At 43.3% G+C, this 18,715-nt stretch overlaps 1 protein-coding gene across 3 annotated transcripts in view; it reads right to left on the bottom strand.

The window, feature by feature from the left end:
• PLCH2 (phospholipase C eta 2) overlaps positions 1–18,715 on the bottom strand; it is a 239,746-nt gene that overhangs the window by 66,821 nt on the left and 154,210 nt on the right. For all 3 annotated transcript variants that reach the window (XM_042479267.1, XM_042479268.1, XM_042479269.1), the window contains exons 7-10: positions 11,071–11,164; positions 4,582–4,785; positions 2,829–2,949; positions 356–527 (exon numbers count right to left, since the gene is read on the bottom strand). In XM_042479267.1, coding sequence (XP_042335201.1) covers positions 356–527; positions 2,829–2,949; positions 4,582–4,785; positions 11,071–11,164 — 591 coding nt within the window. The remainder of the gene's footprint in view (positions 1–355; positions 528–2,828; positions 2,950–4,581; positions 4,786–11,070; positions 11,165–18,715) is intronic.

The raw sequence follows: 18,715 nt of genomic DNA, 5'->3' as shown, positions 1-18,715 counted from the left end.
TCGTGTGAGTAAATATGTTACGATGATGGAAATAACAATTATTTAAGGTTGAACGGTAAAACATATTAGGAAATTGTAAGAATGAAAAGATCATGAATGCATTTGTATTAATAATACAAATAATTAATATTATTAATAATATATTAATTATTAATAATTATTAATACATAATAATAATTAATATGAATGTGAACATAATGATATTTGCATTTTTGCAATCTTTGGATCACTGTATTTTGGATGGTAATAAATAAGATTAATATTTTTTTAAAGAACAATATGGACGGCCGAAGCGCAACCTCCTAACTCTTCAAACTAAGAAGCAATTATGAATGGGTTTTTAATATTTAATTACCTTGACCAATATTTTCCCTTTCAAACTCTCCGGCGAAGGCAGTTTCCCAGGGTCTCCATTGCTCACTGAAGACAGGTCCAGCTTGTCGCCCAGGATTTCGGTGAGATACTGGGCCATCTTCTTCTGCTGGGCCACGCTGCAGTGGTTCTCAATGGACAAAATGACAGGGTACCTGGCGCATGGAGAGAACACAAATAAGACTTCTTAAATTACTGTATACATTCAATGTATAAGTCTAGAAATCTTGGTCCAAAAATTGACCCCAAAACCTGAGTCGACTTATCCATGGGTGAATGTAAGTACTGTACTTTAACTCTTATGTTAAAAACATCCATTGCATCCATTGCTCTGGGTCCTATTCTCTGGAGCAGCAGAAAACAAGCTTGCTCCATTTTCAATATGACATCCCTTCAAGTATTTAAACAGGGCTATCATATCACCTCTTAACCTTCTCTTCTCCAGGCTAAATACACCCAGGTCCCTAAGTCGTTTCTCATAGGGCTTCATGGTTTCCAGACCCTTCACCATTTTGGTGGCCCTTCTTTGGACACATGGCTCCAGTTTCTCAACATCCTTTTTGAATTGTGGGGCCCAGAACTGGACACAGACTTATTCCAAATGAGGCCTGGCCAAAACAGAATAGAATAGCACTATGACTTCCCTTGATCTAGACACTATACTTCTATTGAAATATGTGTGCCAGGAACGGAGCAAAAGGCAAGTGGCGCATTCCCGAAGCACTAGGATCACTCTGGGAAACAGAACATGAAATCTGGAATTCCACTTTTGGGAGATCAAAATGAGAAGTACCCTTCATTTAGGCTGGGACGTCCGATGTTTGCTTTAAGCCCTCTTCTAGCCAAATGCTAGAATACAAAACCAGACGGATGCAAAGCAAGACAAAGGACGCTGTGTCAGAGAAGAGTCATTAAGTAGGTCTAACAACTCTCGGCGTCACATTGGAAAGGACAGACGTCGCAAGCCAATCATCCAAGCCCCAGGCTTGCTTTTTTTGGGTTTTCAGTATCTATTTTTAGCTTCTCTGGGCTTAGGAGCTGGAGGCGTTCGGAACAGTCTGAAGCTCATCAATATGGCTTTGAAAGAAAGAGGATTCAAGGTGAGTCGCTGGGAGTGGCACAAAAGCAAACATAGCCTAGATGTTCAGCGCAAGCGGTTACTGATCATGACCCTGACAAAATCCTCTATGGACCTTGCTATGGTCATCAAGAATATGTTTACCCCATCGACTGCCCTGTGCCTATTCTATTGTAGATTATTTTAATATTTTATTGTTTCATTCTGTTTCAGCCCTCTTCATTGCCTTCCATGTGTTGGAAAGATAGTCCCCTTCAGATGGTAACCCTTCTTACTTGCTAAGACTCTGGAAAGTCAAGGGGAAAACATTATGAACCAGGCTAACACTAGTCCTCCCTTTGGGTGGGGGGAAGAAGGTTGTGATTATAATCAGTTTGGGTCACAATACAATTGAATACCTTACAGATTCCACCTAAACATTAGGAAGAATATCCTGATGATAAGAGCTGTTCGACAGTGGAAGATGCTCCCTCGGAGAGTGGTGGAGTCTCCTTCTTTGGAAGCTTTCAAACAGAGTTTTTTGTGGGTACAGTATTTCGGACTATGTGGCCATGTTCTAGAAGAGTTTATTCCTGACGTTTCACCAGCATCTGTAGCTGGCATCTGCAGAGAATGCTGGCATGGAAGAGAGTGGGGTGTACATATATACTGTGTGACCCTGAGTAGGGAGGAGTGAGCTCCATGTTACTCTGCAAAGAGGATTAGTGTCTTTGCATATCCTCCCACCCTGAGGCCTGGCCATCAACAACACAGCAATAAACAGATTAACATGGAGATCACTCCTCCCTACCCAGGGTCACACAGTATATACAGTACACCCAACTTTCTTCTATGCCAGCGTTCTCTGAAGATGCCAGCCACAGAGAAATAAACTCTTGTAGAACATGGCCACACAGCCCAAAAAACCCACCCAAAACTATGGATGTTGGCCATGAAAGCCTTCAACTTCACTTTTAAACAGAGGCTGGATGGCCATCTATTGCAGGTGCCTTGATTCTGTGCTCCTGTATGGCAGAATGGGGTTAGACAGGATGGCCCTTGAGGTCTCTTCAAACTCTAGGATTTCTATGACTCTATTCTAGATCGCTGGTTTCATTGGTCATCTCTGAACCCAAATGTCTGTGACATTCAAAGTTGCAATGGCCGGATTTTTCATCTGGAGGGCAACCTTCTGATGACAATTAACACATTAAGTAACTGGCAATTCCCAAGTGGAGAAGGTAGCTTTCCCCATCCCCGCCTCTTTCCCGAAATTCACCAGCATCATGATACAAACCATACGACTACATCAACTTCCATCGTTTTGTCATGAACTACGTTTCCCCGCTCCTCCCTCTTACGTTTGACATTTAAATGGAGAACCTATAGAAATACGTACTCGCTCCTGATGAAGGCATACTTGTTGATGGTTTCAATCACATCTTTAAAAAGGATCTTGGAGGTGAGAGTGTAACCATGATGGACAATTGGTTCACCGTCTGGACCGTCCCAACAGTCAACTGCAAGAGGAGACAAGGAGACATTGGGATTTCAGATCCAAATCCTGTACATTTCCACGATATTTGTTTAAAAAGAAAGCATGTTATGGAGTAACTGAGAACTTGGGAAAGTTACTTTTGAAGATTATAGACCCTAACCTTTCTTTCCCAGAATGGAAACTTAGAAATGTGAACTTGTCTATCTCTTAACTCCATGGGAGCCCAGTATAAGAGAAACACGAGGCTGTCTTACGTTTATCATTGATGGTTCAAAACTCTTTATACGGAGTGACACTTTTGGCCCATGGGTCATATTGTCTTCTGATCAAGAGGCGGGTTAAAAAGTTTTATTATGTATTACATTGAGCCTGAGAAGGTCTGGATTTGGGCTGTGTGGTCCTTCCACATTTTGGAAAGTGTCTTCGGTGGAAACATCACATTTCTTAATGGAAAAGCAAACTGCGGGAGGGGAAAATCCCCTGTTGTTATCTCTGATCTGAGACTCGAAATACAAGTCGGATCCCCTACTCTGCTGGCTTCCCCAACCCAATAATATGAGGAAAGTATGAGATAGCTGTGAGATTTCTCTCCCAACCTGTTTGCATTCCCAACAGAGTTACAAAGATTGGCAACAGCTCTGCAGACTGCTGCCAGGAACAAACAGTTTAAGGCAGATGCGTCTGAGTAGCAAGCACCTCTGCTTGGAAAGATGGTAGATGAAAATAAGGATGCTATGGGCCACACAGAAAATAAGGATGCTATGGACCACACCATGGCATCATGATGACTGTATGCTCTGGCGGTGGTATCATGTTTTTCATATGGGTCTATGCAATGCAGGAATGGTGCAAGATGTCCACCAACTATGCTCATACCCTGGTTCTCATCTGGAGCCACTTCAGAGCTTTATCACACATGGGGAGATCCCACGGGAAAATAGGAGTTAAACGCGATTTAAAGTACATTCTAATTTAAACCAAACTTGCAAATTCAGTTAGTTTATCACACTAGGGAAATAATGCAAACTTAATCCGAACGAAAAGCATAGAAAAACGGCAGCTTTTTTACTTTTGGGGTTTTCTGAAAGTTAAAAGCGGATGGTTTTCTCCGCTTTGCGTTCGAATTATCTTTGCGTTATTTCACGTTAACTGCAACATCGTGTGATAAACTTTGGGCCTTTCTGGGGGTTTGGTTGGTTTAAATCTAGTTCAACTCCTGTTTTCCCATGGAACCTAACTAGTGTGATTAAAAATAACCCTCAGAAATGCTTCAGGGCTCTCTAAAAAGCTGTGCAATTTAATCAATGAAGGCTTTGCTGAACTAGGAAAACGACATGCAAGCGTTGGGTGGGTGGCAGTTCCAAAGTGACATGGTGGCTCTTTTCTGGCTCTAGCTTTTGTTACAGGAGGAGAGTTTGCATCTGACCTGATGTCTCCTCCTGGGAAGACTTCAAAACAAGGCACTGGGGTGGATCTGGCCCAAGCTGAAAGCAGTGACAAGTGTCATGAAGCCTTCTAGCAATGTGTTTGAGGACACATGAGCACACTCATGCAATCTTCTGGCCTTCCCAATGTGCTCTCTTTGGTGAGGAACTCATCCCATCTCTTAGAAGGGCTATCCCTGAATGGTGTGTGGGTGTGTCAGGATCCATACCTTCTACACAGCGGCATCCAGACTGGAGAACCCATGCGTACATGTCGACTCTGGACTGAGACATCAGCTGGTCCCCCATGAGGTAGGTGTTATGCGAAGAGGTGATGAAGTAGTGGCTCAGAGGACGAGTCATGTCTTGGTTGACCTGATAGTGCTCTGGGTTGAAAATGTCCCCAGCAGGGCTGCGCATATAATTGGTGAAGCCTGTGGGGAGAAGATCAGGTTGGTTGAATACTGTTGTGTATGGCGGGGATGTATTCAAGTCTCTGCCTTCAACTCTTAAGTCGAGTCTCAAGTCTGGGAGCCAACCTCTGATAGGAAAAAAGGAGGTGGGGTGCATTTCTTGGAAGGAATAGCAAATGCGGGAGACAGAGGGCTTGAGGTATAGGTTATGGTCTATAGTTTTTGGTGGGTTTTTTGAGCTATGTGCCCATGTTCCCAGAAGAGTTTATTCCTGGTGTTTTGCCAGCATCTGTGGCTGGCATCTTCAGGGAATGCTAAAGGGCATTCTCTGAAGATGCTAGCCACAGATGCTGGTGCAACGCCAGGAATAAACTCTTCTAGAACATGACCACACAGCCCGAACTTAAGCCCAACTTAAGTCTGAGTCAATTGTCTCATAGAACCATAGAGTTGGAAGAGACCCCAAGAAAGGCCATCCAGTCCAACCCCATTCTACCATGCAGGAACTCTCAATCAAAGCATCTCTGACAGATGGCCATCCAGCCTCTGCTTAAAGACCTCCAAGGAAGGAGACTCCACCACTTTCTGAGAGAGTGTGTTCCACTGTCGAACAGCCCTTACTGTCAGTGTGGCGTGTGGTGCTGTGGTCAGAGAGCTGGACTCAAATTGGGGAGCCTTGCATTCAGAGTTGCACTTGGTCATGAAGGTCACAGAATCTTAGAGTTGGAAGAGACCCCAAAAGTCATCAGGTCTAACCCCCCTACAATGCAGGAAGACACAATCCATGCACTCTCAACAGATGGTCATCCAACCTCTGTTTAAAATCCTCCAAGGAAGGAGACTCCACCACGCATTAAAGGAGCATCTTAGTCTGAATCCATTGCTCCATCTCCTCATCTTTGAAGAAGCAGAAAACAAACTTGTTCCATCCTCAATATGGCATCCCTTCAAGTATTTAAACATGACTATCATGGCCCTCTTAACCTTCTCTTCTCCAGACTAAACATCCCCAGCTCCCTAAGCCTTTCCTCATAGGACATGGTTTCCAGACCCTTCACCATTTTAGTCACCCTCCTTTGGACGCATGCCTCCAGTTTCTCAATGTCCTTTTTGAATTGTGGTGCCAGAACTGGACACAATATTCCAGGTGGGGCCTGACCAAAGCAGAATAGAGTGGCACTATGACTTCCCTTGATTACTATTACTTTTATTGATGCAGCTTAGAATTGCATTGGCTCTTTTAGCTGCCGTGTCGCACTTTTGACTCATGTCAACACTGGGTGACCTCATATTTCTCCAGCTAATATATACAGTATCCCAGAGGTGCTGTGCAGAGAAAATGTGATGGAGAAATGCATGCCACTTTTAAGTTTCTTAGTGGAAAGGTATTTATGGAAAGTAATGAGCATTATTACTGAACTGCTTGGAGCAATTATAATCATTTACTGTTAGATGAAAGGCATCCATGCCGAAATTCACATTGCAGTCTTAGAAGAGGCACACACCACAGCACTGTAGACACCTGCCATCCCCATTTTTAATAAGTACCGATATTAGAAATAATCATTTAAGAAAGAAAGAAAGATTTGCCACTCCAGATGACCAAGGAAAGCTCTTTAATTGATCAAATTCCAATCTGATCAATTATTTGCAGCATATGAATTATTATTATTTTCCTCAAGACTTCATTTCCGTGGCTCAAAATGGCCTACTTTGATGAAATGAGTAATACTTTTGAAAGACGGAATCATAGCATCATAGAAGAGAAAGTTAAGAGGTGATATGATATGATATGATATGATATGATAAATACTTGAAAGGATACCATATTGAGGAGGGAGCAAGCTTGTTTTCTGTTGCTCCAGAGAACAGGACCTGGAACAATGAATGCAAGCTCCAGGAAAAGAGATTCCAGCTCAACATTAGGAGGACCTTCCTGAGAGTAAGGGCTGTTCGACAGTGGAACACACTCCCTCAATGGAGTGTAGTGGAGTCTCCTTCTTTGGAGGTCTTCAAACAGAGGCTGGATGGCCATCTGTCAATGGGGATGCTTTGATTGAGAGCTCTTGCATGGCAGAAAGGGGTTGGACTGGATGGCCCTTGGGGTCTCTTCCAACTCTAGGAGTCTATGGCCTGTTACAGACTGCCAAAATAAAGCTGCTTTGGGTCTCTTTGGAGGTGTGCTGTTTAAATGATGCGTGCATCCTAAGAATCCGGAAGCTGCACCAAAAGCTGCACTCCAGTGCTTAGGAATGGAGTGTGGCTTTGGCGCGACCTCCGGACTCTTAGGACCCATGTATCATTTAAATAGCATATCTCCAGAGAGACCCGAAGCAGCTTTATTTTGGCAGTCTGTAACAGGCCTATGATTCTCCAAAAGGCAAACCAAAAGGCCAGAGCATCCTCCTTCATCCCCATTACCCATAAGGGAAGGGATGCTCGACATTTTCTTTACTACAACCCATGATCAGCAAATGCAGCATGAAAATGTGCTCCTCCACTCCATCCATGACATTTCAGCCAGACAGGTCCGGAGAGAATTAATTAAAGCCAGGCAGCTTTCGGAGAGGTCTGGGCTTCGGATGCGAGATCTTACTTGTCCGATGGAACAAAGCAAGTCCAGTCCTTTATTAAGCTACTGAAACTTTGGTCTCACTCAGGGGGAGAAATGGGTGGATTTCAATCAGGCAAAACCTTTCAAAAGGAGGCTAGGAAGCCAAAAGCTTCCTCTAATGCGATTTCTCAGCCCTCTCCGGAAAGCCAGGCAGAAGCTTTTAAACTCCATCGTCGGGTCTTTCCTAATGATTACCTATTGACTTTTCCTTGTTCAGCCGGGTGAGCCGCCCCTTTGGACTCTCGTCTCTTCCACTTGGCCCAGATATTTCTTAATCTTTCCTAAGAATGTTATTATTAATATTATTATTTTGGCTGTTTGACTTTGCGACTGCTCTTGGACTGTAACAGCTTCGTCAATTTTTGTGTTCCTAGCAACCAGACCTGAAACGCATCGCTGTGTTTTCACCTTGGGGGTTTGAGGTTAAATATATATGTGTGTGTGTGTATCATTGATGTTTGCAGGCGCATACATCTCACCATTTACAAGACGTCCATTTTTAACATCAGTACATAAAAATGAGAGCGCCAGCATGGCGGAGTAGTTTGGGTGTTGGATTATGACTCTGGAGACCAGGGTTCGATCCTCAGCTTGGCCATGAAACCCACCTTGGGCAAGTCACACTCTCTCAGCCTCCTGTGAGGGGAAAGCAAGGGCAAACCTCCTCTGAACAAATCTTGCCGAGAAAACCCCATGATGATTAGGGTTGCCATGAATCAGAAACAACTGGAAGGCACACAGCAACAACAACAGCAACATAAAAATTAGAGCCAGCATAGCATAGTGGTGCGCACACCAGACTATGACTGGAGACCAGGTTTCAATTCCCGGCTCAGCCTTGTGTGGGTCACACACTCTCAGCCCCAGAAAACCCCATAATAGGGTCACCATAGCGGTGCCATAAGTCAGAAATTACTTGAAGGCATGCAACAACGACAAATATGAACATCATTGTGAAGTTTTCAGTTTCACGATTGAGAAAAAGATATGAGATCTTCCGTCTCCCTCAACTTACAACCAATAAGTAGCGTTATCATTACAGATGTGAACCACAGCTTGAAATATATTCAAAACAAATCTAAATCCCAAACAATAAACCTTGCTTTTGCCCATTTATAGAAGGGACACCATTCTACGAAGCCATGGTCTATAATGGGACTTGAGCATCTATGGATTTTGGTATCCAAAGGGGGTCCTGGAACCAAACCTCAGCGGATACCAAGGGCCCGCTGTACTTTAAATGACACTGTGCAAGGAAAATACAGTTGGCCCTCCATATCCATTGATTCCTGATCTACGCATTCAAGCATCCACACCTTGAAAATATTCAAAACAAGTATACATTCCAAATAGCAAACTTTGGCCTGTTACAGACTGCCATAATAAAGCTGCTTGGGGTCTCTTTGGAAGTGTGCTGTTTAAATGATGCATGGGTCCTAAGAATCTGGAAGCTGCACCAAAGCTGCACTCCAGTGCTTAGGAATGGAGTGTGGCTTTGGCGCAACCTCTGGACTCTTAGGACCCATGCATCATTTAAACAGCATACCTCCAAAGAGACCCAAAGCAGCTTTAGTTTGGCAGTCTGTAACAGGCCTTTGCTTTTGGCTTTTTATAGAAGGGACACCTTCTTACCAAGCCGTGGCATATAATGAGACTTGAGCATCCTTGGATTTTGGTATCAACGGGAGGCTCCTGGAACCAAACCTCAGCAGATACTAAGGGCCCATTATATGCTTGACCTCCTGTCCAATATTCGTGGACCCACGTTGCACAGAAACAGCCAAGAGATGGACCAAACCGTTAGGTGCGCTACCCTTGCCGAAACAGCAAGACAAATCCATCTGTTCCCTATTGTTGATGAAACAAATAAAGCTCTGCTAACAACTCAAGAGCAAATGGTGCCACATCTTTCGGAGGCGCTGAAGAAGGAGGGAAAAACAGAAACAAATACTGCCACATTTAATTAGTAAGAGTTGCAACTTTGCCCGTCGGCTTCAAAATAATGAACGCGGAGAAAGAAAATCGTAATTACGGTGGGTTCTGCCAAGAGAAAGCCAGCATTTTCAACCTCGATTTGAGGGAAACAGTGTGACAGCTTCTTCGGGGATGTTCCCAAAGAATGGTGCTGACACAGTTTTGTATCTTGCGTAACAAACTGGGAGGGTGGGCAAAACTGGGGGAGTTAGAAATATAAAGCGAGTAGAAAAGATGTAACACATTTAATTCTGTGTTAATAAGCCAAAACATCCAGCTCAAATGTTTTTGCAACAGAAGCGGGTTGATACCAAATTGCCGTTGAAGGCGTTTGTGTTAAGTTGCAGTTTCAGTTTATTAAAAGACGGCCCAAAAAGTCTTACCAGAAGGAAGATAAAAATATAGTTCATGGTTTTACTCCCTCCTTCCATCAGCCCTATTTGGAGCTTCAGAGAGATGGAAACAAATGGAGGACACCTGGCTGAATGAAACTACGTGTGAAAAGGATCTAGAAGTCCAAGTAGACCACAAGTTGAACATGAGTCAACAGTGCGATGCGGCAGCTAACAAGGCCAATGCGATTCTAGGCTGCATCAATAGAAGTATAGTGTCTAGATCAAGGGAAGTAATAGAGCCACTCTATTCTGCTCTGGTCAGGCCCCACCTGGAATACTGGGTCCAGTTCTGGGACCTGTAGTTTGGTGAGGTACTCAACCTGGACCATTAAAGAGCTCTGCTGTCTCCTCAAACTACAACTCCCAGGATCTTGTCATCACAGACATTAAACTGGCGTCAAACCGCTTTAATTCTGCAGCATGGAAACAGCCAAGGTCTTCTCCAAATCTCTATTGGATTTCTCTAGCGCAAAAGAGTGTTTTAATAGTTGATCAAAAACGATCAAGGATGGAAAGAACGCGAGGTTCAAAAAATTCAAATGCAAGAGAATACGAAACCCAAATGCAAGAGAATATGAAATGAATAGATTTCTCCAACCCTGGACTAGATTGCACTGGGATTTACTCTCTGAAACGTTCATCTCCAACTGAGGCAAAGCAATTTGAAACCGGCTATCATGGGCACATTTGAACTTTTCCAAAAGCGTCGGCACAGATGCTTCTCAAGGGACCCTCTGTATTCTGCCTACAAAGGAGCCTTGCATAGGGCAGATAGGGACCAAATCTCAATGGAAGAGGAAAAACTCCATTGCTCCATGGCTTTGCTTTGCTTTTGTGTCTCACTTGCCTCGAGGCCAGCAAAATTGGACTTTTAACTCTGAACATCCATGCCTGTTGAAGAAGCCTGCGTAATGTATTTTGCATTTCCGCTTGGCCTAATAAAGGAAACGCCGCAATGGACTTTTTGCATTTTGGCAGCGTTTTGCTCCATGGCTAACATAGCTTCCAAAGCGATCCTCCATCCCCGCGATATATATTTTGAGATTCCTCCAAATATCATCATCTAGCCTAGCGATAAATTAAGCAGGATCAAGAAAGGTGTCCATTTTGGGTGGAGGCTAACATCAGATAATAGTCAGTTAAAGCATCTCATAGTTTTGCATAGGTTTTTCGACCTATCTGGCCGTATTCTGGAAGAGTTTATTCCTGACGTTTCGCCGGCATCTGTGGCTGGCATCAACCCACATAAAACTATGGATGCTGGCCATGAAAGCATCTCACATCCACTCTTCTCTGCCAGGAAAAGCAAGACGAGAATCTTACCGTCAATCCCAAGCGCTCCTTGTTTCCGATTCTCTGGGCAGGGTTCGAATTGATTGATAATTTCCAGGCAATGGTCCTTGTTTACGCTGCACATCTGGAGGGGAAGATCAGAGATGGAGATATGAACAAACTCTCCATTCAACAATGTGTGTTTCTAGTTGTTTCCTCTCTATTCATTCTGCAAATGGACTGCTTTCTATCCTCCTCCGCTTCCCAGTCACCCAATGAGATTCTCATTGCTACCGATCAATGTCACTTTTGATCAGAATCAGGCGTCCCAATGGATACCGTATCTTCCCATCAACATGTTTCAGTCTGACCTCTGCAGAAATCAATCAATCAATCAATCAATCAATTGATTTCCTGATTAGCAAACCCGGCCTCTTATTGAATACTCTGCAGCTCCATATTTTAGTGCATTATTTTAATGCTTTACATGTTTAACTGATGTTTTAGGGGAGGGAAGGAATATTGGGACATTTTGTATTGGATGGATTTTTAATCGTAAGCCGCCTCGATTGTCTATTATTATTATTATTATTATTATTATTATTTTATTTATTAATATTCAACCGATCAGACGTATCGATCGAACAAATCAGGTAAAATTAACGTAAAATTATAAAACCAGATATTATTCTTTAGGAATCAAGTTTCCTCATCCAAAATTTAAAGTTGATCAATTGTTATCAAGGGATACTGTTATGCCGGTAAATGAGATACATAAAACTCATCAATTCTTCTGGGAATGCCTCTAGGAATTGCATAAATGAAAGTGTGAATCGTGGGTAAGGTTTGCTAAGGGTCTTTCATTCTGCAGCGAAACTTGAAATTATAAGTACGGAAGTCGAAGTTGCAGATACAAAACCAAAGGAGAAGCCAAACATTAAAGTGATGTCAGTAATAGAGTAATAGTAGGGAAGGAAGGAAGGAAGGAAGGAAGGAAGGAAGGAAGGAAGGACAAAATCAATGAGTGGTGCATTTATTTTGGCCACAGACAAAGATAACTGAGCAATGGAGGTGTGGCGGGAAAGGATAGATAGTTTTTTTTTGGACGAAAGGAGGGAGAGAGGACTGATTCAATGAATAATGCATTTATTTTTGTAACATACCAAGATACTGATCAATGAATGTGTGGTGGGTAAGGGCAGATATATAACAGGACGTAGCCGGGGGGGGGTTGGGGGGTCGGAACCCCCCCCATCAGGCCCTGGGGCGTTCAAGCTCCTTCCTCCCCCTCCCCTCCATTAAAACCACGGCAAGGGACAGAGGAAAGACAAAACAAAAAGTTCCTCTTTTCCCTCTCCTCATTAATGGAGGGGGGAGGGAGGAGGGAGGAGGAAGGAGCTTGAACGCCAAGCTCAGAGAGAGAGAGAGAGAGAGGGAGGGGGGAGGGAGAGAGGGAGGGAGTCCCTGTGACTCGCTTTCGTTTCCTTCAGAGTCCGGCTTCCACTCCTCCTCCTCCTCCTCCCCCCCTTCCTCCCTCAGGGAGAACTGAAGAAAAGAAGAAAAAGGTGACTTCTAACTTTTAGCTGTTATATCCATGTACAATATAGTCTGATAATAATAATAATAATATCCCTTACCCAAAATGCTGAGGATTAGATGTATTTTGGATTTTGGAGTTTTTCAGATTTGGGTATATTGATATACAGTATTATGTCTAATGGGATATTATACTGGGAGATGGGATCCATGTATGTCTTATATGCATCTCATAGACATAGACTGAAGGTAATTTAATGCACTATATTTTTAAAATAATGTTGTGCTTCTGCACACTGAGCTTCAGCAAAACCCTGAGACCACTATTCCTTGTATAATTCAATAATTCAGTCATTGATCTAAACCTTCAGGATTTCCAAGTTTCCTTGAGTTGGGGGTCAGACCAGATGCTCTCAGGGTCAGTTTGGGGTTTTGGAAGTCCAGAGAAAGGGGACTCAGACTCTACTCTGGACATTTCTCCTGAGAATGGACTCAAGTTTTCAAAAACAGTCATTTCTGGATTTTTGCAACAACAAAAAAGAGGAGGGTCTGTGATGCAGAAAGGCAAGAGGCTTCCTTCCAGCCTTGTTTTTTCTCTTTTTAAAAGACAAATAGAATAAAATACAGTTAGCTGGCCCTTTTTCAGCATGTCAATGGGGATGCTTTGATGGAGAGTTCCTGCATGGCAGAATGGGGTTGAACTGGATGGCCCTGACAAAGAAGGCTAAATGTCTCACAAAACTACAATACCCAGATATTGTTGTTGTTGTTATTTTCTTATATCCCGCCTTTCTCCCAATATACAGACTCAAGGTGGTGATTTTCCATAGCATTAATCTATAGTATATCTTTCTGCAATGCAGATGGACACCTCCATTACATAATTTGTTGAGGATGCTTTGACTGGGAGTTCCTGCATGGCAGAATGGGGTTGGACTGGATCAGGGCCCTTCTAGGGGTCTCTTCTAACTCTATGATTCCATGATTCTGTAGCACTCTGAGCCTACTGTGATTTTAATAGTTTTTAAATGTATAAAGGTATAAAGTCTTATAATGTAAGCCATGCACCAATGGACTATTGCACTATAATTTTTTATTGATTGATTTTATACCCTGCTTTTCTCCCAAAATAGGATTCTCTTAAAAGGGTTTGTTTAATATAAAAAGTAAGGAACGTATAATGGCTTGGAATTAAAAATTATGGTAGATAGATAGATAGATAGATAGGTCTTGGAATTAAAAGGGGTGTGTGTGTGTGTATCTCAAAATTAAAAATCCCTCTTGGAAGTGGGAATGAAATGTGTGGATGCAGCCTGGGTTCGTAGCTCAGCTCAGATGTTGGAATACAGTGTCTCAAAGCATGAGCAGAGTGTCTCTGAGCATGAATAGAGTGGCTGCCGCTCATTGCTTGAGCAGCTGCACTTTGCTTTATCGAGCTGAATTTATCTGATGTAAACACCTTCAGAGGAAGGACTCAGTTTGCATCTGCACTGAAAAAATAATCCAGTTTGATGCCACTTTAACTGCACTTGGCTCCATGTTGTGAAATGCTGGGATTAGTAGTTTGTTGTGGCACCTGACAGATGACTCAACTACAGTTCCCAAGATTCCATAGCACGAAGCCATAACGGAAGTTAAAGTGGTGCCATCAAAGTGTCGAGGGTAAACACTCGACCCTCTTTTTGTGTCGGGGGGGGGGGCTCTTAGCCTCTCAAAATGGTGGCACTTAGTCTTGACCCCCCCCCTTCCCAAAATCCTGGCTACGTCCTTGTAGTAAAGGAATGAAGGAAGGAATGATTCAATGAATAATGCATTTAGTTTGGTCACAGACCAAGATAACTGAGTAATGAATGCGTGGTGGGAAAGGACAGATAGGAAGAAAGGAAGGAAGGAAGGACTGATTGAAGGAACAATGTATTTATTCTGGTCACAGACCAAGATAACTGAGTAATGAAGGTGGAAAAGGATAGATAGTAAAAGAAGGATAGATAGTGAAGGGAGGGAGGGAGGGAGGATGGATGGATAGATAGATAGATAGATAGGGAAGGAAGGAAGGAAGGAAGGAAGGAAGGAAGGAAGGAAGGAAGGAAGGACTGATTCAAGAAATAATGCATTAATTTTGCTCACAGACCAAGATAACTGAGCAATGAAGGCGTGGGGGAAAGGAAAGAGTGGACAACAGACCTCTAGTGCCACAACAAACTACAGATCCCAGAATTCTCCAGCATGGAACCATGGCAGTTAAAGTGGTGTCAAACCAGATTATTTCTGCAGTGCAGATGCAGCCTGGGTAACTCTTGGGAGAAGAAGGGAGCGACCTCTGCAGGCAGGAAAGACTCAAAAAGGCTTGAGTAGACGGAGCAATGGAAGAAGCAGGGAGGTGAAATCAAAGGGCAGACATACTCTCTGGAGCTGAATCTCTCTAATTACTGGACACAAGTCTTGGTGCCATTTTGCTTCCGACACGAAGTCTGACGATAACTGTATATCGATTTCGGAATTAGTCCAGGTAGCGGGAATTAGAGTTGGTCCTGTCAATAATGTAGGCTGAGCAAAATGCACTATCCTTCTGAGCTGGAGCAAACTAGGAGGATTGCTGCCTCCATTTCTGATTCATGGTAGGCAGGGACTAAATCCACCTCGTCTTTGTCCCGCCAATTATGCAGGCAGACCAAACCATGCAGCAACCACTGTATTTGTTTTCGCCTCCCTCCCGCCATCGAAGGGGGGATCAATAAGCCAGTGACACAGAAACCAATGCTAACTCGTTTAGAGAAACAGTGGGCACAGATAAGATGATCATCTCTGCAAAGGACATATTTGAAATCTCCAGCAGACCGTGAAAAAGCAGATGGAGAGTTACTTCGGGGAGAGCGGGCGAGGAAATTTGGAGCAGAAATGTCTCCAAAAAAAGGGGACACATATAAGAATACAGAAGGTTCAATTTTATGAAGTCTCTCCCCACTTGACCTTATAAAAGCAAAATCTCTTCTGCGGGAACTCAATGTTGTTCCGGGCCTCCCCCAAAAGTTCTTTCAGTGGCAAAAACTGAAATGTGTTACTGCTATAACCTAAGCTTTATTGATGGTTAATAGCAAAGCAGATGGTGCACAGCAGGAAAAGCATCCCAGCCCCTTTGCCAGTGGGGGTTGGCATCATCACAGCCATTGGTAGAATTGGGTACCCAAACTATTTCTACCCAGACTGTTTCTGATCAATAATCAAAATCAACTGTATTGGCTATATGGGGATCCTGCATTGGGGTGTATTCTCCCATCTCAGGCGAGGCTTATAGAAGAAGGACTCTCCAAGGTGACATATTGCAGAAGCCAACAAAGGGCCCAAACAGACAGGCCCAAATAAAGCTGCTTCGGGTCACTTTGGAGGTACGCTGTTTAAATGATGCATGCATCTTAGGAGGCCAGAAACTGCGCCAAAGCTGCGCACCAGTCCTTAGGCCTGGAGTGTGGCTTTGGTGCAGCTTCTGGCCTCTTAAGACACATGCTTCATTTAAACAGCATACCTCCAAAGTGACCCGGAGCAGCTTTATTTTGGCCTGTCTGTTTGGGCCAAAGAAACCTAAAGCGTACAAGCATGAGCCATTTCATCCCCTATAGCTATGAGACCTATGTATATTGGAGGTCTTTAAATAGAGGCTGGATGGCCATCTGTCAGGGAGGCTTTGATGGAGAGTTCCTGCATGGCAGAATGGGGTTGGACTGGATGGCCCTTGGGTCTCTTCCAACTCTAGGGTTCTATGATTCATATATATATATATATATATATATATATATATATATATATGCGCATGCACACGCATACACATGAACACCAGTGATAGGTTCTCCTTAGGGTCATGATACACACACATTCATACACACACATATATAGGCACCATATATATATATATATATATATATATGCGCAAGTTTAGTTCTGAGGAAGCTTCTCACTGCCTTCCCCTGAGGCTGAGAGAGTGCGACTTGCCCAAGGTTACCCAGTGGGTTTCATGGCCAAGATGGAAATCAAACCCTGGCTTCCAGAGTCATAGTCCAACACTCAAAAGTACCTTTTGGGGTTAACTACCCTTGAGTAAATCTCAACTCAGTGCTCAAGCCACTATGCCATGCAGAAAGGCGAGTTAAAAATTAATACAACAAACATATCAAACACGCCAAAGTCATGTTCAGTCTATGCTCTGGATGGAAGAGGAGGGAAGCCACAAAATAGCTGGTGTCCTTATTGTGAATTGATTCATGCCAATGCAGGGCATGACTAGAGAGATGCAGGACTAGAGAGAGTTTGTATATGGTATGTGTTACTTTATTCCCGCCAGAGGCATGACAGCAGTTAGGTTTTGCTCTGCAAAGGAAACATGACCTGCCACCTTTCATTTGCAGCCTTGATCTTATAGGTGGATGCGCCAAAGCTGTGAAACTTTGCACTTTCCGTCTTCCCAAGATGGAAAGAAGAAAACCATTACTCTGGTAGCGCTAGGCATACATCACAATGGAGAGTTGCGAGATGAGTTTACTGCCATTCAATTGACAGCGCATCAGTACCTTCCGGGCAGGAGCATGTGCGGGAACCCAGTGTTTTATTAGGGGGAAAGCAGCTTGTCAACACTAAGGGCTGTAAGGAAGCAAGGTTTTATGAAAGGATTAAGAAGAATGCCAGCGGCTCTCAGGTGACAGTGGCAACCTGACAAAGAAAAACCCTTTGGATCAGAGATTGATCCGAACTGAGCGATACGGCAGTGGTTCCATCTTTTAAATCTCCAGTATTTGAGTAGCTTGCAAGAAGTGTGTCTGTGTGCATGTGCTTCCAAGTCACCATTTGGCGTTGTTGTTGTTGTTGTTGTTGTGTGCTTTCAAGTCCTTTCCGACATGTGGCGACCCTAAGACTACCATGAAGTTTTCATCATGGGGTTTTACTTGGCAAGAGTTGCTCAGATGAAGTTTGCCATTGCTTTCCCCAAGGCTGAGAGAGTGTGACTTGCACAAGGTCACCCAGTGGGTTTCTATGCTGAGCAGGAACCGAACCCTGGTCTCCAGAGCTTTAGTCCAACACTCAAACCACTAGGCCACACTGGTTAAGTATACAAATACCCATAAATACAGACATGCAAGCCAGAATTGGAGATATACATTCACATGAGTATGTGGGGGCATATTAATCTCTTTACATTTGGTGCACCTCTTCCCATTGACCAAAGTTGGGTGCACATTTAAAAACAGGTGCATTTCAGTTCTGTGTCGTTTTCAAAAAGCGAGCATTGCTTTGTACATATTTTTCATCGCCAAAAGCACATCACAGCTCTCGGAAACGTTTGTTCGAAACCAAGATGCACTTTGTTTCATTACCTATCTAAGCTAATCCAAACATAGGAAAATGGAAATCTAATAAACCTCCTTTTTCCACCCCTGTTTTGTAAAACAGCCCTTTCTCTCGGTGATAAAAGATATCCCAAATAAATGATGACATTTTTTCATTTCCATAATGCATCGCTGGCTGTCGCTGGTGTTATGAAAAGGACAAGCCGGCTTGTCCAAATGCAACTATGCAACTGGGGAAACCCAAGAGACTAAAATAATGCTTATGCTTCCATCAAATAGCAAGATCTTTTTAAAAATCAGACCTTCAAGATCATGATCTGTTTATCTGCAAATGTTTGGATCACTTCCCAGATCATTAAAGGTGACCTTGTTTACACAGAAGACGTTCGTGTTCGATGCGCATTTCAGGAGAGGCAATGTCACTTTATGCATAGACCTGACGTTTCAACATGAAGAAATAGTACAAGATTGTCCATATCTTGGGCTTCTTTCTCCATCGAAATGGAGACTATAGTCAATAAATCAGAAGACTAGAACTTGGAAGAGCAACTAAGGTCCAAAGCACACTGCAGAAATAATCCAGTTTGACACCACTTTAACTCACCAAGTTCAGTGCTAGGGAATCCTGGGAATTGTAGTTTATGGTGGCACCAGAGCTCTCTGACAGAGAAGGCGCAATGTCTTGCAAAGCTACAGTGCCCAGAATTCCCTAGTATTAAGCCAGGGCAGTTAAAGTGATCTTGAACTGGATTATTTCTGCAGTGTGTTTTGGACCTATGAAAGAACAAGAGCCTCAAGTGTAAAGATATATCATTGAATATCAA

Source organism: Sceloporus undulatus, chromosome 7 (assembly GCF_019175285.1).
Source record: "Sceloporus undulatus isolate JIND9_A2432 ecotype Alabama chromosome 7, SceUnd_v1.1, whole genome shotgun sequence".
Taxonomy (NCBI): Eukaryota; Metazoa; Chordata; class Lepidosauria; order Squamata; family Phrynosomatidae; genus Sceloporus; species Sceloporus undulatus.
The sequence above is the reverse complement of the archived record's forward strand: the minus strand, read 5'-3'. Positions and strand labels throughout refer to the sequence as shown.